Source organism: Sinohyriopsis cumingii, chromosome 6 (genome assembly GCF_028554795.1).
Source record: "Sinohyriopsis cumingii isolate HCF-2022 chromosome 6, ASM2855479v2, whole genome shotgun sequence".
In the NCBI taxonomy this organism is placed as follows: Eukaryota; Metazoa; Mollusca; class Bivalvia; order Unionida; family Unionidae; genus Sinohyriopsis; species Sinohyriopsis cumingii.
This window is the reverse complement of record NC_142966.1, coordinates 91308059-91329865: the sequence shown is the minus strand read 5'-3', so window position 1 is coordinate 91329865 and position 21807 is coordinate 91308059. Positions and strand designations below refer to the sequence as shown.

The 21807-nt window shown below is 38.5% G+C and overlaps 1 protein-coding gene across 8 annotated transcripts in view; it reads left to right on the top strand.

The window, feature by feature from the left end:
* The window catches only part of LOC149797438 (beta-alanine-activating enzyme-like), a 69603-nt gene that overhangs the window by 36571 nt on the left and 11225 nt on the right, over nucleotides 1–21807 (top strand). For all 8 annotated transcript variants that reach the window (XM_089962238.1, XM_089962239.1, XM_089962240.1 and 5 more), the window contains 4 exons: nucleotides 287–396; nucleotides 1401–1594; nucleotides 7390–7597; nucleotides 11311–11408. In XM_089962238.1, coding sequence (XP_089818364.1) covers nucleotides 287–396; nucleotides 1401–1594; nucleotides 7390–7597; nucleotides 11311–11408 — 610 coding nt within the window. The remainder of the gene's footprint in view (nucleotides 1–286; nucleotides 397–1400; nucleotides 1595–7389; nucleotides 7598–11310; nucleotides 11409–21807) is intronic.

Sequence of the window (21807 nt, the reverse complement as noted above, 5' to 3'; positions counted from 1 at the left end):
CTTTACATTAAAGTTGCGTTTTGAAGTTTTATTTTAATATATGTTGAAGTTTTGTGTTAATGTTATGTGTTGAAGTTGTATGTTAATATTATATGTTGAGGTTTTATCTCAAAGTTTTTGCAAGTCACATACAGAGATAATAAATCAGAGTACAGATGCATTTGAGAAACACTTGTTAAAGCAATCAAAGTCTTCATATTTGCAACTATAGGGATTTGTAAGATTAAAATACACATTCCATATAACAAATGCTTCAATGTAATTCTAACTTAAATTTTTTTTTCAGACAAGATTGTGACATCTCTCTTGGCAAGCCAATTATTGACACTAACATCATGGTTGTTGATAAAATTACAGGGTCCACTGTTTCAGAGGGAGAGGGCTCTCTCTATATTGGTAGGTGATTCAGTTTATTCCCTTTTCGCTATAGCCTTGTTTTATTGGTGCAAATTATACATTTTATCTGATCAAGTACACAAAATTGATATGGCAGATGAAAATGTCAGCCTAATATATAAACACCTTCATTTTGTATACCCCACCTTTATGTAAAACTTGCCTTGCAAAAAACCTAGCTAAGGCATATACTGTATATACTTTTTAAGTCCAGTCTAACTGCAAACATGATAGACCCTGATATGCCTTCACATAATGTGCAGGCACACCAGAATATGTGTTGTTTTTTTCCATTGATTACTACTATCAAAATGCATTGACCCAGATCTGCCAGCACATCATGCAATTGTAGATCTGGGTCTGTTTGCAGTTACACTCCTACTATACATGTGTGTATATAGTATTACTTTTCCTGTCTGTATTCTTGGGTGATAAAATGCCATTCATCCCAGGACTTTTACACAGAAGTAAAGTAACTACACATACCTAAGAGTGAAAGAAAAATAGATGGAGAAATTCTGTTGGGTAAATAATTTATCCACCTGGTCAGATATGACACCAGGCCATTGGATTCCAGTTGGGCAAGGTTCTTGCTGTAAGGAGCACCTAACTGCACAATTTGCACTCTAGATTGGACAGTTTCAGGCTTTCCTTTGTAAAGCTTAATGGATTGCATCATGTTTCTGAGATTTATTTTCAGTTCAAGAAAGAGGATGTTTTGCCAACATGTAAATTGCAGTTTAAACTAACAACAGATTTCTTTGTCAATTATGGATACTGTTTATTCTTTTTCTCAAAACAAAAAGACTTTTGTTTCAGTGCTCTACCTTCACTTATGCAATGCCTTTTTTAAACCACAATATAACAGTAAATTTGAGATAAACAACAAATTGTATTCATTAGTTTGGATAAATCATGACACCTTTATGGTGCTCTTTTGTAAGAAACTTAAACGTGTGAAAAAGCACTGGAATGCCATCCTAAATTTTCCCTGCTCATTCCAGGAAGCAATATCAGGAAGTGTATTTTGGATGGGGAAGAGAATGGAGAAGATCTATACAACTCAGAAACAGATGTTTGGAGAGATACTGGAGATTTAGTGAAAGTGACACGAGAGGGCGATGTTTTCTATCTTGGCAGGGGAGATAATCAACGAAAAAGAAATGGAAAACGACTTAACTTGGATGAAATTGCTATTGTAAGTCACTGTGATTTCATGCTTTAAAATAGAGCATAATGGTCTTTTTTAGGACATCAAGACTTACATAAGTACTCAGGGAAAGAATTTTAGAACTGAAATATCCACCCATAGATAAATGCAATTTAGGATCACAGATTAATTTTTCTTATAGGAATCTGGGTTATAATAAAAATTAAAATAATAATAATAATAATAATAATAGTATATTTTACTTATCCAGGATAACATAATTATCCAAAGCTAGTTTACATTTAGGCCCTGTGGTTAGAAAAATATACAAATAATTAATACAGAATCTACAAGGTTAACATCAAAACAAAAAAAAAATTAATCCAAATTATGCAAGGATATCATACTGTCTTCACAGTTAATACAAATTATACAAGGCTATATTGTCATCACATAGATAAATGACAGTAATACAAATTATACAGGGCTAACATACTGTTATCACATAGATATATCACATTAATACTAATTATACAAGGCTAACATAATGTTATCACATAGATATATCACATTAATGCTAATTATACAAGGCTATACTGTTATCACATAGATAAATGACAGTAATACAAATTATACAGGGCTAACTTACTGTTATCACATAGATATATGTGTGTGTGCTTGATTTGGATTTTTAACGTAGTTTTACCAAAAAAATGCAGTCATTTTGTTATGATGTCTGCAGTGTGACAGTTTTATAGGGATGTCTAGCACTGGGGCATCATGCCGCAGACATTTAGCATGATGTCCCACCCAGTCACATTATCTTGACAGCAGGCCAACCAGTCCTAACACCAACCTATTGATGCTGAGCGCCAAGCGAGGCAGCTGTTAGTACCATTTTTGTAAGTCTTTGGTATGACTTGGCTGGGGATCGAACCCATGACCTCACGCATCAAAGCCAGACGTTCTAACCACTAGGCCACCAGAGCGGTTTTCTTAGCAGTATATAAGTAAAACCTTTACTTCATCTCTTCTTGGACCAGCTTTGAAAAGATTCTTCATTAGCTCATTTATACTTTTCAGTAAGACCACTGTGGTGACCTAAGTGGTTAGTGTGTCCTCCTCAGATGCAGTAGGTTGCAGGTTCGAACCCTGCCGAGTCATAAAATGACATAAAATGGTACTAGCAGCTGTTAGTACCATTTTTGTAAGTCTTTGATATGACTTGGCCTGGGATCAAACCCATGACCTCCTGCATCCAAAGCGGACGCTCTAACCACTAGGCCACTGGAGCGGTCCATAGATATATCACATTAATACTAATTATACAAGGCTATACTGTTATCACATAGATATATGACAGCTACCATGTTCAAATGTTATGCAGTGATAAAACCAGGATTGCTCAGTTAAATATTTTCCAAGGTATATTTTTTTAAAAGCTGAAACATGAAATGTTTGTATAATATCATGATGCAAGCTGTTCCATAAAACTGTACTGGTATAAGCAAAAGATCTTAAATATTCTATCCAAACTTTTGGTATGTATAAATCATTTATTTTCACTCAACTGTACTGTTTATACTAATGTTTTTCCTTTGAATATGTTCTCCAATCACATTGCGTTAGGAATATTAGACTGCTACTGCGTGAATCCATTCCTGCTAAAAGACACAAATCGCCTTTTCTTTTCTCTCCCATGTAGACAAAGGGTCATAACTTTCACCCATTACCTCCCCTGCTCAGTAGAAGAGACTCTTTTATAGGTTACCAACTGGAAATCACCATTTCTGCTTCAGAGTGCTCCACAAGTTTTGTCAGTGGCAGACCTTGATATTCTTCATCAGCTCAGATAACTCAAGAGATGTCAGCCTCTACTCATACAAGCAGAGATGACAATGCTTGTTCTTATGTTCCTTCTTCACTCCTTGACTATACTATGTCATGGGAAGACTCACTCTTCAGAGCTTTGATTGAAGTTTTCAGCCTTTTACCTGTGAAGTTCTGCCCTCCTCCTCCTATGCTATCAATCACCTAGACAAGAGCTGCAGCATCTGTTGATCATATCATGAAAAAGGAAGAATCCAGCTTGAAATTGCTGTCTGGCAGAATCACAGACAGTTTGAACTGTTACATTATCAGTTGCAAGATCCCAGCATCAGCCGTCTCTTTTTCTTACAATAGTATCTTCCATCAAGTTGTGTCAGAGGTTCTACCATTGCAATGCACCAGTTTTTCATTTGGACACACCAGCAGTTGACCATGACATAACAGCTTTGGGGATGACAAAACCATATGCCATCTATATCGATAAAACATCTTTTGATGACACTCAGCATTTAGGTGCACAATGTGGTAGCTATGGGCTCTATGTTGGACTTTGTATCAATGGCTATTTTCCAACAGAATAGAGCTCATCATCTCATACTCCGAATTCCACATGACATGCATTTGAGCCAGACTCCAGAATGGCTAGGGTCTTGAACATATCTGCTGAACCTTTTGTCATCGTGGAAGAGAGGCTATCAGACAGAACAAAGACTTATCCAACCTCCTCTCCAACTTTTATTATACATGGACAAAAATGTTGGTTCTATGCCCAAAGTAGAACCTATCATGGCTACTGACCTTGTTGAACAAAACACCATTTGAACCGCTTTCAAGGGCATCATTGACTCACCTTTCATACAAGACTTGCTTTCTCGTCACATTAGTGATGGCAGATAGAACCAGCGAAATAAATGCCATATCAGGGGATCTGAATAATTGCAGTTCTGACAAGATGGATCAGTTTCACTTATGACTGTTCCCTCTTTCATTGCCAATAACAGGCACCCATCCATGGGTAACTAAACCTTTGTACTGAAATCATTGTTTACTCTGGTCACTTCCACTCAAGGCCACCTACAAGACCCAGTACGAGCATTGAAGTGGTATCTTCAAAGGATGGAGCCATTGTGTGAAGGGAGATAAAACTTAATTTTTACATCAGGGACAGGATGATATAACAGCACAGACCTTTCATCTTGAATTAAGTGGGTTATTCACTCAACATATTGAGCAATAACTCCAGCCCAGATTAATTTGTTACATATGTTGGCTTACTAGGTTGGAGCAATTGCCACAAACATAGCCTTTGACCAGAACTGTACTCTAACAGATGTTATTCTTGATGTGGGATGGAAATTGGAATCCATATTCTCCAGTTGTTATGTCAGAGATCTTTCATCCCAAAGGGCTCAACTTGATCTGGTGGGACCTATTGCCATTGGCACAAGAAGTTTCCCTTTCTGAAGCCACTCCCTGAGAGATGGAGTCTTCTGCAGTCAGGTTACCTAGAAGCTGTTTTATGTTCCTTAGGGTATCAGAGGTGGCATATCTTGGGCAAAGGAATATACTCCTTCCACCACTTACCTATTCTCCTACGGTATTATGAATAGGTACTGTACTTAAAATAGAAACTATATTTTTTCCAGTAAACTGTTTTTTTGTGCAAATACTTACCGAATCATAATACACATAATACATCCACCCAGCCTCCCCACAGTTACATCCATATAGAGAACATGCTCCAATAGTAACTGAGATATTCTCAGGTTTTGCTGCCAATCCCCATATCAAGGGGAGATCACTGTCCAACTGCCGCCTAGATGGGCAGATAACTTTTAGCTCTTTTTAGCAAAACGTTTTGTCTGGAAAGGACTAATTTGCATGGTGGTGGTAGTTCTCTTAAGGTTTTATGATTTGGGGAATATTCACTAAGAAATACATTTTTCTTTGATGTTTTATAAAGAGGGTTTCAAATTGGATGGACCAATATTGTGATCTAATATATGAGGCACAATGGATATAGTTTATGAGACACCATGGTATATAGTTTTGTAAAAGTTGCTTTCTTCACTTACCATGCATATTTAAATAGTACAGTCCTTACCATTATTATAGTAAACTCCATCATCATGTTCAAAACACTACAAATTGAGCAAGTTCATGAATTTGTTGGAAAGAAAAATGGAATAAATCACATTGCCTATATGTCAAGTGATCAAACTCTTTACCTAATATAGTTCCATCCATCTGTCAAACTCTTTACCTAATAATTATAGTTCCATCCATCTGTCAAACTCTGTACCTAATAATGATATAGTTCCTTCACTGTGACACTCATCATTATGAAGCATAACTCCAAAACTGTTCTTTAAAATTTGGAACACATATTAGGTGTGCAGTGTATATACACCTTTTTGCCATTTGGAATTATTTAGTTTCAGTTTGTTGTTGTAGACCAGAAGAGCTTACTGTGTGGTTCTGTTGTCCATTAACCATTTTCCATTAGCACAAGTTTGTTATCATTGCTTCTTCTAATTTACTTGGAAGATTGCCTTGAAACTTTACACACACACTCATCCCAAGGTCTAGTTGGTCCTAAATGAAAATAGTGCCTTGCAAACTTCCAATATGGCTGTAACAGTGACCGTATTGAAAAGCTTATCACTGCTCCACGTGATCAGATGCTCATATCAGTATGGAGTTTTCACAAAAAGACTTTTACGATATCTAGTTGGTCCTAAATAACAATGGTGTCAGTCTGATGTCCAGTATGGCAGCCATCTTGAAAATCTTGTTATTGCTGCTTCTCTTAAATGGAAAGTCATATTGACATGTTATTTTTAACTGAACACTTTTTATGATGTTTTGTTGTTCCAAATGAAAATGGATCTGATCTGATGTCCAATATGGCCACCACAGTGGTCATTTTGAAAACATTGTTATTACTACTCCACCTGAATCGATGGTCATATCAAGGTCAGGATTTTGCTAAAAAATCTTCTCATGATGCCTAGTTAGTCCTAAATAAAAATGGTGCCCATCAGAGAATTAAGTTTGCCTGCCACTGTGCCACCTTGAAAATTTTGTTGTAACTATTTCTCTTCAGAAAGAATATCAGCAGAGGGTGTTCAGTACAAGATTTCTTATAATATCAAGTTGGTTGTGAATGAAAATGATGCCGATCCAACTTCTGATATGACTGCCACAATGGCCATCTTAAAAATTTTGTTATCACTACTTCTCCTAGTTGGAATGTTTGTGTCAAGATTGTGCTTTCACTAAAAGACTTCTTACAATGTCAAGTTGATTCTAAGTAGAAATACTCTCAGTCTGATATCAAATATGACTTTCATAACACCCATCTTGAAAATATTGTGATTATTTTATCACCAAAGCAGAAAGTCATATCAACATGTGGTGTCCACCAAAAGACTTCTTTTCTTGCTTTGCTAGCCTTAAATGAAAACAGTGCCAAGCTGCAATCCGATATCACAATGGCTAATTTGAAAATTTTGTTATTGCTGAAGAATATCATCAATGGTTTCAACACTTAACAATTAAAAGGAAGAAATGGCCATATCAAGAAACCTGAAAATATCTTTAAGTCAATTGAGTGTCTGGAACAAAACTACAAAACCATCTAAATATATCCCAAGATATATATTAGACTAGTAAACCTAGATGTACCTTGTGCTGTTGAAAAATGATTTTCTCCAGCTTTGTGGCCATCCTTCATACACGCTTTCATTTCTGCAGCAAAATTCCGAAACTTGTCAAGATATTTCTATGAAACTTCAATATATTACCTATAAGATTCATGATCAGAAACAAATCCTTCCATCTCCTAACAGACATTTTGGTATGGTGGATATTTTAAAAACTAATATCAATATTTGGGCAAAACTGTTAAGGTAGGTCCAAATTACTGATATGTATATGATATTTCCAGAGGCCTGTTGTTATAGCCCATTATTCTGTAATTAGTAGTTTAGACATTTTTCATCTTCCCATAGGTTGTCAAGAAGTTGCCATTTGTCCAAGAATGTTGTGCTGTTCTGGATAATAACACATTGGTTGTGTGTGTAATACTGTGTGTGAACAGAAGTCAGAGTCAGATAGATATTCAGACACATATCAAAGACCATGTCAAGTCACACTTGCCGTCACAATATCATCCTGATGGAGTTCTTTGTCTGCCAGCTCTTCCCATGACTAGACATGGTAAGTCACACTTGCCTTCACAGTATCATCCTGATTGCTGGTACTTTTCATGACTAGAGATAGTAAATCACACCTGACATCACATTATGATCATGATGGCGTTTTCTGACTGCCAGCTTTTCCCACTACTAGACATGGTAAGTCACACTTGCCTTCACAGTATCATCCTGATTGCTGGTACTTTTCATGACTAGAGATAATCATAATAAGTCACACCTGAAATCACATTATGATCATGATGGTGTTTTCTCTCTGCCAGCTTTTCCCATGACTAGACATCGTAAGTCACACCTAACATCACAGTATCATCCTGATTGAATTCTCTGTCTGGCAGCTCTTCCAGTGGCTAGACATGGTAAAACACTGATAACTGCATGAGAGACAGAAAAATGAGATTTCTTCTGCTCATACAAATTTTATATTTGTATGAACCCATCAAGTCAGAGCAGCATTCATATTAACAACTAGCTTTGTTTGAATTGTATCATACAGGATTTGCACTAGTTATTGCATGGTTATAACTTCTATTTTATTCTGTGCAGTATATTTCTCCAGGTACAAAACTGCCACAAAAATTTACAGACACATTCATCCTAAGTTGTAGTTGGACCCAAATGAAAATAGTACCCAGTGGACACAAAATATAGCCACTATGGAGGCCATCTTGAAAATAATGTTATTTCAACTATTTTAGAATGGATGGTTATTCTGACATGGGGTTTTCACTAAGACTTCTTCTGATATTAAGTCAGTCCTAAATAAAAATGGCACCAGTTTGAAATTCCAGTATGACTGCCATCATGGTCAGCATGAAAATCATGTTATTGTTCCTTTTCCTGAGTGGATGCTGGTATTGAATGATGTCTAGTTGGTCCTATATTAAAATGGTACTAAAATGGATAGGATGCGAAGGTGGCCATCATGAACATTTTGTTATCACTGCTCCTATTGAATGGATAGTCATGTTAACATGGGAATTTTACTGAAAGACTTATGATGATGTCTTGTTGGTCCTAAATGAAAATGGTCCCTCTCAGAAATACAAATGGCTGAACTTGAAAATCTTGTTTTTACTTCTCCTTCAGAACGGAGAGCCATGTTGACATGGTGTTTTCACTAAAAGACTTTTTACCAGTTAGTCCTCAATGAAAATGGTGCTGATCTGATATACAATGTGGCTACCATGGTAGCCATCAATCTAACATCCATAATGGTCCCCATGGCATCTGTCATTAAATTCGTGTTATCAACACTCCTCCTGAGTTTGCTATAATGTCTAGTTGGTCTTTCATAAAAATGGTGCCTGTTATATGTGCCCACAGACATTGAATATGACCATGGTGGTGGCAAACTTGAAAATCTTGTTATCTATACTTACCCTGAATGGATGGTCATTTTCATATGGGATTTTCACTAAAAAACTTAATATGAGGTCTAACTGGTCCTATATGACAGTGGTATCAGTCTAATCTCAAATATCTTGTTGCTACTCCTTGTGAAAGGATGGTCTGGCTGGTCCTATATGACAGTGGTATCAGTCTGATCTCAAATATCTTGTTGCTACTCCTTGTGAAAGGATGGTCTAGCTGGTCCTATATGACAGTGGTATCAGTCTGATCTCAAATATCTTGTTGCTACTCCTTGTGAAAGGATGGTCTAGCTGGTCCTATATGACAGTGGTATCAGTCTAATCTCAAATATCTTGTTGCTACTCCTTGTGAAAGGATGGTCTAGCTGGTCCTATATGACAGTGGTATCAGTCTGATCTCAAATATCTTGTTGCTACTCCTTGTGAAAGGATGGTCTAGCTGGTCCTATATGACAGTGGTATCAGTCTGATCTCAAATATCTTGTTGCTACTCCTTGTGAAAGGATGGTCTAGCTGGTCCTATATGACAGTGGTATCAGTCTGATCTCAAATATCTTGTTGCTACTCCTTGTGAAAGGATGGTCTAGCTGGTCCTATATGACAGTGGTATCAGTCTGATCTCAAATATCTTGTTGCTACTCCTTGTGAAAGGATGGTCTAGCTGGTCCTATATGACAGTGGTATCAGTCTGATCTCAAATATCTTGTTGCTTCTCCTTGTGAAAGGATGGTCTAGCTGGTCCTATATGACAGTGGTATCAGTCTGATCTCAAATATCTTGTTGCTACTCCTTGTGAAAGGATGGTCTAGCTGGTCCTATATGACAGTGGTATCAGTCTGATCTCAAATATCTTGTTGCTACTCCTTGTGAAAGGATGGTCTAGCTGGTCCTATATGACAGTGGTATCAGTCTAATCTCAAATATCTTGTTGCTACTCCTTGTGAAAGGATGGTCTAGCTGGTCCTATATGACAGTGGTATCAGTCTGATCTCAAATATCTTGTTGCTACTCCTTGTGAAAGGATGGTCTAGCTGGTCCTATATGACAGTGGTATCAGTCTAATCTCAAATATCTTGTGCCACTCCTTCTGAAAGGATGGTTGTAATAAAATGTGGTTTTCACATAAAGACTTCTCTGATCTCTAGTTGGTCCTAAATGAAAACAATACTTCTGGGACATTAAGTATGATAGTTACAGTGGACATCTTGAAACTTGCTACTTCTCCTGACCAGATGATTGTGTCCAAATGGATTTTCGGTAAAAGACTTAAAGTGCCTGGTTGGTACTAATTGCAAATGGTGCAGATCAGCCTTCCAAAATGGCCACCATTTCTTGTTATTGCTTTTTCTGCTAATTGAACTGCAGAAGCTACCTGGATTTTTTTTTATTACCAAAGGACTTCTTATCATGAGTGGGTGATATTAAATAATGATGATGATGAGCCACATAAAATATGGCTGGCATGATGGCCATCTTGAAAATCTTATCACTACTCTCCTTATGGGATGATTATATGAGATTGATGTGGTTTTGCTTAAACATTTCTCATCATATGTTGTTCGTCATAAATGAAAATTATGCCAGTGTTACTGGCCAGAATTTTAAAATTTTGTAGTCGGCACTCTGACATTTATTACAACTTCTGTCGTCTTGACTGGTTTTTAGCTGTACTGACTTGTAAGCATGATAACATAAACTAGTATGAATGGATTTTTGTGATTTATGCCAAGTTGTGAGTATATCTTAAGAATACTTCGAATGATTTCATTTAATTTTTTTCCTAAGCTATATTATAGATTTGACCAAACTTAGCATGTGGATATATCCTGACTTTGAGACATGTCCAGTGATCTTCTATCCATAACCTTCAGTTCAAGGTCAAAGGCCATGATAAAGTATTGGTATTACAGCTGTCTTGTAAACATGTTAGCTGAAAGATAAGAAAACTGTTTTGTTACAAAATATGTATGTTGGAGTTTCTCAAGAATATGGAGATGGTTTAAATACTCTGCAGTTGAAAAGACGAAATGGTCTTGTATTGGATTCTTGTCAGTAGAGTGTCAGTTATATTTCAACACATCCAACACATTAAAGATGTGTATTGATTTTATGAAATTTGAAGGATCCAAGCTTTGCACTATCCCATCGTGTTGTATGTATAAATTAAAACATCAGATGCATCAAATTACTTCAAATACATTGAAACTGTGTCAGACAAGCCTGTTTTTCATAGGGACAGAAGTAAATTCATTTTGATAACATGCAGGATATTAAAGAATGAAGTTCAGCACATATATTTGCAGCTTTTATTTGAAAAATGAAAAATATTTCTTACTCTTGACAGGCAAGTTTGATGGCAAGGCTGTCCTTCAGACTTTCAGAAAGATGCAGTCAAATCATCAGTTTCTAGAACCAGCTGACCTCCTGAGAAGCTTATGGAAGGTATGCTTTACAGTCCAAGGACAAGTTTTTTCTCAGATTTGTGTTAGTATGGATGGTTTTGTTTTGTTTTGTAGGGTTTAATGACATTTTTCAGCACATGATAGGCTATGTATGGTAGCCCATCTGTTTGGTGAAGAACCCAGTGAGGCCCCAGGAAGAACCACTGACCCACTAGAAGCTGCTGGCAATCTTTCGTACATTGGTCAAGCTGAAACTTGAACTCATGTGATAGAGGTTAGATGTGTGAATGATATGTAAATGCAAGCACCTTAAACCAATTGGCTATCTGGGGCCCCCATGTTAAATAATTTTTTTTATGAAACAAGTAATTGAATCATATGTCTCAAATATTCTGTTCAAACATATTATGCTGTTACATCAATAATAATTTTGAAATAATGTGGATTTAATGCCATTTTTCAGCCTATGATAGGCTATGCACAGTAGCCAGTATATTTGGTGGATGAGGAACCCAGGAGAATCCCAGGAAGAACCACTGGCCAATGGGAAGATACTGGCAAACTTACTCACATACCCACATTAACATTAAAACCTATTAAAAAACTTCTTTATATTTATTTCATTTTGTAATGGTCATCAGAAAAGTAGGGATGATAATCTTTTATTATATACTTAAGTTTGAAATATGGAGACTTATTAAAGAAGTAATTTTCATGTTTTTTTCATTCCCATATTTTCAGATGTGAAAAATATATTCTTACATTGTCACATGTGAAAATGTAAGATTTCCCATCATTCCATGTGATGCCTGATTGTGTGTGCCTACAAAAGTTGTACCTGCTGCAACAAAAACTAGTACTTTGTGAGCTAGAACAAATAAATAGAAACTGCATTTCAGACATGGAAATTAATCTTTGATAAATTTCATGAGATACTGTTCACATATCTCTGAAGTTATTTCCTGTTACTTCCTTGACAACAACGATAAACCCACTGTGATGCATTCTGAATTGGACTTGCATTGTTTTCAGATAGGGTGAAATAGTTTATAACATAAAAAAATGTAATTTACTGTGACTGATTATGTTAACCCAATCCTGTGGCTTTATTAAGTCATGTACACCTCTCCCTTGATAACTCGCACACAGCTGGGTCAAAAAACTTAGACCGCACTATAAGCAAGGGCATGAGTTATCGAGGGACCTCCATAACAACAAGAAATGATGCCATCCTCCATGGACATCAAGAAAACTGCCGGGGGGGGGGGGGGGGGGGGCAAATTGGTCTGTTTAATGGCTGAATACTTATTTGAAAATTGCGTTGGGAATAATTGTCATTAAAATGCTTTATCTATTGAAGATATTTAATTTTAATAAAAAATGACATTAGTTTCATAATGCCCAACTGCTGAGGGATTGCTAACGTTATTCCAACTGGTTTCAGTAAACCTTCAAGTGGATGCGAAAACAGTGTGTAATACATCACTGCTTGATGTAGTTGTTGAGTAGTCTGGTTCCCTACTACATATGTTGCTTACTTTGCTGTCTACTGTTGTGGAATGCAACACAAGGATCATAACAATCGGGGAACCATACTATTTACTGATTCAAATTCCAACAAGATTCCTTTTATTAAAAAAAACAAAACAGAACATTTAGTTCATGTAACAGCCTTCAATGTCAAAACCCTTTTTTTAAATATTTCTCCTTCAAATACATTCCCCGATCACATTAACGTTAGGGATATAAGCCTGCTACCTCTCGTATCCAGCCCTACTAAAAGACGAAAATTCGTCTTTTCTGTCTATCTCATATAGACCAAAGGGCAATAACTCTTGCCCCTTACCTCCCCTTGTCACCGCCAGATGTCACTAGTTTTTAAGCTTTGCTTGTACTGATAACACGTACATTATACCTCCAAACAATCCAAGCCATCTTAGCGTTAAATTTGACCATCCGAAGTTAAATTTGGATTTATTGCATTGGACAATCATTCTTCTACAGGTTGTATACATTATTTTAAAATTTTTTTTCAAAATTGAGTGACTTTGTCGCCCTTAGGGATTTCGTTTACTGAAGACCATGTTACACACGCTATCGCGGAACTTGTGTTGTCAGTTAAGAGTTAACGCGACACTGACTAATTTCGCTTACTCCATTAGTAACAGTTGTGGTATTAGCGAATTAATAACATGCTGAATTGATAATTTGTGCTTTGTTTTCTTTTCTTGTGTCGTTTCAATAGAAATGTCAACCAAATGCATGAAATGCAAAAAGTTCAAAGCAAAAGAAGACAACCATGACTCTTGTATTGTATGTACCAAGTGTACATCATCTATACCATGCAGCATGTGTAATACTTGGACAGAGCAAACGTGGGCTGATATAGTCCAGAAGGCAGCAAAAGGGAGGGATAGACGGAATAAGTTGAAGAAAGATAGCATTGATGTCCTCAGTATACATCCGAAGACAGCCTCTATTGCGAGCCTTGTGGGGAACGTTGGGGTCCCCCCTCCACCTAAAGTTCGTCGTTTGCAACCGTCAGCCAAAGTAACATCAGTGGCAATGGAGGAAAATAATGTTGACAGGGTACAACAGTCCAGCTTTGAACAGATGCGTCGTTTGGTCCAGGAAACGACGATGCAGCTATTAACATCAGGCCAGATATTACCCTTATTTCCCTCGCACGCTTCCACAGCTTTTCTGACTCTTTGGGGGAATGTTCCCACAATTTTAGGCTGCCCAGTGGGCGTAAGTCCCCCCCCGCATGTCCGAGCATAGCCTTCGGGCCTGTAAGTCAGGACGCGTGGGGTTTTTACCGGATCCATTGGATCCATTTCTTTATACAACCTCTACATCACCGGCCGTCGAGCTGTCCTAGCATGGGGACCCTATTGCTAAAACGGTCCAACCATACATGACTTACGGGGATTTTAGTGATAAATCCGTCCGTCAAGCTGTACCGCCGGCAACATACCAATACTATGGCGGAGATTTTAGTGAGAAATCTGTCCGTCCAGCCAGGCCATTGGAGCAGCCGGTACTGGTGATAGCAGGACCGTCGCCAACATTCAGGCCGACCACAAGCCAGACAAACCAGCCGGCAGGGCCAGCCGTCCATATGTTCACGGCTTATCCACAAGGGAGAGTTAGTGACAGTGTTAAGGATGACGGATTCGCGACATCTATGCCACCTGGTATGCTCTATCCAGAAATGCAAGCTATTACAGAACACGACTCGGTACACAGTGAGGGTGATGAAACTCCTGCAAATCAGCCGTACACAGATCCAACCATGAAACGGACTGAGTTTGGCTTCAAGGCGGCAGTGGAAGAAATTTATAGGGTGTTGGCAACTTCAGAATGCCCTCCACCTCCTACCACCACTCAAGACTACACAGTTAATGGCGTCTGTAAATCTTGACGGGGAGGAAGAGACGCCGTCCTTCCGGCTCCTTCCCCAGTTGGCAAAAATTAAGGAGATCAGTGATCGTCTATCAGGACGAATAGGTGATCTGGGGAATGCTAAGGCGTTCTTTTCAGAAAGCCAAGTACCAGCGACGTTCTCGTGTCGCTGGTACAAAACTCATTCAGACGCCTTCAGTACGGATCTTCCGGCCCTGGACAGAAATATGGCAGCAGTTCACATGTCCGCTCTACTGTTTTACAAAGTGGACAAAAATGTGTTCCATGCCACGTCAAAGCTAGTCCTGAACGTAGTCGCTACGTCTTCAGTGTTAGACTTGGCTTCATTAGCCGTTTTCCGACTCGCAGAAAAATCCAACAATGACCACGCTTGGGAAACAACGGCCCGGATTGCTAGAGTTATTAACAGGGCAGCTCACCATTCCATGGCTAATGCGTTGACTGCTTCTGCCAACTTAGACCTGATACGACGTAACGCATGTCTGCGGTCCACGTCGCTCAAGCCCCATCATACTCTGGCTTTACGGATGACTCCGTTTGGGTCGTCTTTACTCTTTGGAGGAAAAATTGAAGAAGTTTGGAAGCAGGCAGCTCAGGAACTAACCCTCCAACTCGCCGCCCAACCCTCGCAGACGTTTAGAAAAAATCAGCCCCTGCCACAGCAGAGGGATGATTGGCGGACCAGGGACAAGGGATCCTTACAATCAAATGTGCAGTATAGATCCCAACCAAATTCCAGGAGACAACAGTCTAATCAAGCTAGGAGGCAACCATACAGAGGCGGTAAGAAACATAGTTTCTCCGTCTTCAAGCCTCCTAACTCTAAAAATTGTCATACCCTCTCCACCACCCGTGGACAGCCTACCTGTGGGCGGCTGCCTTCCTGCAATTTCAGGACCACTGGACCACCTTTTTTCCTCAGAACGATTGGGTGATCCAGGTCATTTCGGAGGGACTTCGGATTTCATTTATCCAACACCCTCCCCAGTCCTCCTCTCCCCTCTTCACGGACGTACCGTCCGATCGGGAGAAGGATACCTTTCTACAACAGGAGATACGGTCACACATTGAAAAACGGGTGGTGGAGATTGTGAAAAAAACCGCAATCGCCAGGGTTTTATTCCGGGCTGTTTCTTATCCAGAAAGCAAACTGCAAGTTGAGGCCGATCGTCAACCTGAGTCGCCTCAACCAATACATTTTACCACCGAAATTCAAGATGGAAACGCCGAGATCAATCCGTCTTTCCATCCAGCAGGACGAGTATGCCGTCAGTCAAGATATGACTGACGCATATTTTCATGTCCCTATCCACCCGGCGTCACGGAAATTTCTCCGATTCGCTTACCTTTGGCCTCAACATCAGCCCTTGGGCTTTTACCAAGGTTATGGATTGCGTCGTCACCCTGTTCCACTCGACTTCATCTACAGGGATGGCAGTGTACTTGGACGACATCCTCCAGAAACATATGTTAAGTTCTATTCTGCTCAAAGGCAGAAACGATCTTTTAGCACTTTTAGATCATCTAGGCTTTCTCGTGAACTGGAAAAAGTCCGATCTCCGTCCATCCCAGCAGTTTGTCCATCTGGGTATGGAGTTTCTCACCGATCTGAATCTGGTACGGCTTCCTCGCACTCGCATAATCCGGATCGTCGAACTCGTCGAGTCCGTTTCCAACAGGACGTGGATTTCAGCAAGAGAATTCTTGCAACTCCTCGGATTATTCAATGTGGCAGCGGACTTGATCCCGCTTGGCTGTCTTTTTATGCGTCCCTTACAAATGACGTTACTGGCACAATGGCGCCCCTTTTCAAGTCCCCTCAATCAAACAATAATTATCACGCCCAAGATAACGATAGTTCCTGCATCAGTGGCACAACCCCGGTTGGCCATCCACGGGGATTCCTCTGGAGATGCCCCAAGCGGAGATAACAGTATGTACCGACGCCAGTACCTACGGTTGGGGTGCCCACCTGTTGCCGGACTTCGCTACAGTCAGCGGCATGTGGGAGCCAGGGGAGAGGCCTCTCCACATCATCCTTTTAGAAATGAGGGCTGTCATCAATGTCTTTCATTTCTGGAAGGATCAACTCTCAGAAAAAACTGTCCTCATTATGTCCGACAACTCTGGTGGTGACTTACCTCCTCAAACAAGGGGGCACCAGATCACCAGACCTGTGCATTCTGATCTGGCAGTTTCTACGTTGGTGCGACAACCTCCACATCAATGTACAAATCAGACACATTCCCGGCGGACTCAATGTCTTGGCCAGCACTCTATCAAGGAAAGATCAAGTCATTCACATGGAATGGTCACTCCATCAATCAGTCTTTTTTCGGATTTGCACACTTTGGGGGCGTCCGATGTTCGATCTTTTTGCGACAAGGTGGAATCGCAAGTTGCCCACCTTCGTCTCTCCGGTTCCAGACCCAGAGGCTTGGGCCGTGGATGCTCTGTCAATCAGCTGGGAGGGGTTGTGGGCATTCGCCTACCCTCCCACGGTTTTGGTACCGAAAATAATCCAGAGGTTAAGGGGTCAGAACTGTCAGATGATTCTGATTGCCCCTCTAAGATGGAACAAGTTCTGGGTCACTGATCTACTCGATCTAGCGATAGATCTACCCAGGAAGATCCCAACCAGCCCAAATCTTCTCAAACAAGCGCGGTCACAGGTGTTCTACTTCTGCCCAGACCGTCTTCTTCTTCACGCTTGGCTCTTGTCCGGGCAGCCTTGCGAGACAAACAATTTAAACCTTCGATTGTGGAGAGAATCTCAAGAGCAAGAAGGCCCTCCACTCTGAAGGCTTACGAGGGAAAGTGGCGTGTTTTCAGGGACTGGTGCCATATCAATGACGTCGTCCCTTTGAGTGTCTCAATCCCTCAACTGGCCGACTTTCTTCTCTGGCTTTTTGAGGAGAAACAGTTGGCCCCAATTACTATCAAAGGCTACCGCTCCATGATATCAGACACATTCCGCCATCATGGTAGATGTGATATTGGGCATAACAAAGATCTATCAGATCTTTTAGCCAATTTTGATTTCAATCGACCAAAATCCCTCACCCTGTTTCCAAAATGGAATCTGTCCTGGGTTTTAACATGGCTCAATTCAGACAAATTTGAACCTTTAGCCCACACTTCATTAAAGCTATTATCATACAAAACATGTTTCTTGATAGCCTTAGCTTCAGTATGCAGGGTGAGCGAGTTACATGCCCTTTCCAGTGACCCGAACTTTCTTCAGTTCAGATGATAGTTCGGTGGTCCTCCTGACGCAAGCAGGTTTTGTAGCCAAAAATAGGTTACCATCCATTGGCAATCAAAGAATCATCATTCGCTCGCTCTCTTCCATAGATAAGTCGTGCACTCAAGCACTATTTAAAACGCACAGAGGTGTGTCGGGACACACGTAAGCACCTCTTTCTTCCGGTCAAAGCTGGTAAATGGGATATCACCCCTCAAGCCCTTGCTTCATGGCTGAAGTGGGTTATACGCTCAGCATACTCTGAGGTCTCAGAAGATCAGAGTTGCCTCATGAAGAATACAGCCCATGAGATTAGAGCAATCTCGGCGAGCCTGGCATTCGAACGCAATGTTTCGATCCGAGATATAATAGAAGCTGTTGGCTGGCATGCGGAGTCAACCTTCTCCAGTTTTTATCTCAGAGATTTGGCTTCGTAGAGGCAAACCTTAAATCTGGTAGGTCCGGTGTCAGCAGCCCAGATGACCACTAGACCCATTTAAAACAATCAGCACAGCCTATCAGCTTCACTGGATTCGCCAGTGAAATTTCATAGGTAAGAAGATTTCAAAAACTATCTTCTTAACCGTATATAGGGGTCACATATCACGGGACCCTAGGCTGTGTTGCTGATGAAATTAGGAGAACAGGTTATCGTTCAAATGGGGAATCCAGCCATCATTCCCTAGAAGGTACCCGGAGTGGAGGTAGGATGCTCAGCATTCCCTCCTCCTATTACTTATTCTCCTAACGTTAATGTGATCGGGGAACGTATTTGAAGGAGAAAGCAAATTTTTAGTAAATTGTGTTTCTCCGAGAATACTTACCCGATCACATTACTTAAAAACCCTCCCAACCACCCCGCTATGCGAGCATCCTAATATAATATATATCGTTCAGCTTAAAAAACTAGTGACACCTGGTGGTGGCAAGGGGAGGTAAGTGGCAAGAGTTATTGCCCTTTGGTCTATATGAGATAGACCGAAAAGACGAATTTTCGTCTTTTAGTAGGGCTGGATTCGAGAGGTAGCAGGCTTATATCCCTAACGTTAATGTGATCAGGTAAGTATTCTCGGAGAAACAATTTACTAAAAATTTGCTTTCTATTAGTACAATATTGATACCATGATTTATTTACAATTAATAGAGAAACTTCTCAACCATGAGGAAATCTCCATGTGCCAATTCAGGAATTACAAGTTAACTACAAACTCTGAAACTAGCTTTACATTAATAAAACATACATGTGAACCAGAATTTTATTTCATCAAGTATTCATTTCACTTGGTTGTCTTTCTTTCTTTGATCATAGTTATGAATGAGTACACTAATTTAAGGTAGTTTAATTATATTACATTCACAAAAGAATTATAACAATGTTCAATTGATTACTTGAAGTGAGTTGACCTGACACCACCAGGACTGCTAGCTCTTACCCAGGCTGGATTTGCATGAATTTTAACTTTTCTTGTATTCCATCCACTTTATTTGATACAAAAGATGTAATTGACATAATACAAGAAGGTCAGCTTTTAATTCATTACAACAATACAACAAATACTTGTGCAATCAGGTATCAAAACAAGGTCAGCACTTAATTAGGTTCTCACAGAAACGCCTGCAGACATAGCTGTTATGATAGATCAACATATTTCACATTTGAATACAACAGGGCAAATTGTATTTACAACCATTACACTTAAACTGAACTAAAAGATAGAACTAATGCTCGAATTTCAGTTGATAAAAAACATCATATTTGTTTGGTATTTATTTATAAAATTGATGCCTTAAGTAGGCGTTAATGACATTTTCATTGATCAAAATTTTGTTGCATACTGTTATTTATGCTGTACCAAAAATGTTGTTTGGAAAGAAATTTTAACAAAATACATGACTTCCTATTAAAGATTGATAATTTCGTTACATTGACTCATATTTCTAGGTCGTAGCAACCGTTTTTGACGATAGAATGAGTGATCTATCAAGGTTTCAGTTACCAATTTTTATCATGATTTTTCTTCATTTTCAACAAATAGGGATCAATTTTTGGGGCACTTTCTAGTTTAAAAAAATGGAATCCAGGACTGATCCCGCATTATAAGCTGGTTCAAGAGTTATCAGGGTGTGAGTTATCAAGGGAATGGTGTATGATTATGTGGTCAGCTTATGAAAGTGAGGCGAATTTACGAAAAGGGTGTGGGGTGAGCTTTTGTGCAGAAGTGTGAGCTTAATCTTCTAAGTTTTGATTTTGGATTAAGTTTGGTAGATAATAAAAAGAAAATGTTCTTTTCCTACGTTAAAGCTGAATTTATTTCATCCGGTGATACCAAAAACAATATATTTTAACTTGTGGCATTGCCACTCATTATAATATCATGTTTTTGGTACCACATGATGAAATATATCTGGTATTAACATAGAAAAAGAAAATAACCTCTTAGTATTCCTTTTTGTTGGTTAATATTATTGTTAATGTTGATTAATGGCAATGTGTTAGTATTAGCTAATGGTAATGTATTAAATTTAGCTAAAGGTAACGTATTAATATTAGTGTTGGCTATTGGTAATGTATTAATATTAGTGTTAGCTAATGGTAATGTAATAATGTTAGCTAATGGTAATGTAATAATGTTAGCTAATGGTAATGTATTAATATTAGTGTTAGCTAATGGTAATTATTAATGTTAGTTAATGGTAATGTATTATTAGTGTTAGCTAATGGTAATGTATTAATATTAATGTTAGCTAATGGTAATGTATTAATATTAGTGTTAGCTAATGGTAATGTATTAATGTTAGCTAATGGTAATGTATTAATGTTAGCTAATGGTAATGTATTAATGTTAGCTAATGGTAATGTGTTAATATTAGTGGTAGCTAATGGTAATGTATTAATGTTAGCTAATGGTAATGTGTTAATATTAGTATTAGCTAATGGTAATGTATTAATGTTAGCTAATGGTAATGTATTAATATTAGTGTTAGCTAATGGTAATGTATTAATGTTAGTTAATAGTAATGTATTAATGTTAATGTTAGCTAATGGTAATATATTAATATTAGTGTTAGCTTCACAATTGCAAATTTATTAACCTATATTTGCTAAGTTAAACCGCTATAAATGTCATCAAATCCTCAAACACAAAATTGTTATCTCCATAATACACATGTATGCGTTAGCATTTAATAGCATCCAAACACAGCGATGACTATAACACACTTAGTGGAATTTGGAGTCAAGACATCACAATTTTATCAACATTTTGGACTCTACATCAGATATTGCTGCTACAAATTTTGTGTTTAGCCAATCAAAAAGTGTGTTACATTTATAGGTGCATTAGAATTTTTATTGTTGAGTCAGTTTACCATTATTTTGTAGGCTGTTTCTTTTCAGAAAATAGAAAGATCTCTTTGAACAGGCTAGAAATGTATATACAATGAAATTTGAACATAAGATATACATTGCTAACGATTGTTGGTTTTTTTCTTTATATTTCCTCTGCAGATAAGTCTCAGAGTATAAAAGCAACATGAACATGTACACTGTTTTATCTGTATTAATATTTTTATAGAATAGCATTGGTTGCACTTAAACTCAGCTTTCGTTGCTGAATATGTTGAGGTGTCAATCAAAATATGAAGGAATAAAGATAAAAACTCATGGTAATTTATCAGATTTAAGTGTTAATGAAAAAGTGTCTTGTTTCTAAACTACAAATATTGATCATACTAAATAAATTGACAATCAGTTTGGAGTTCTGTGTTT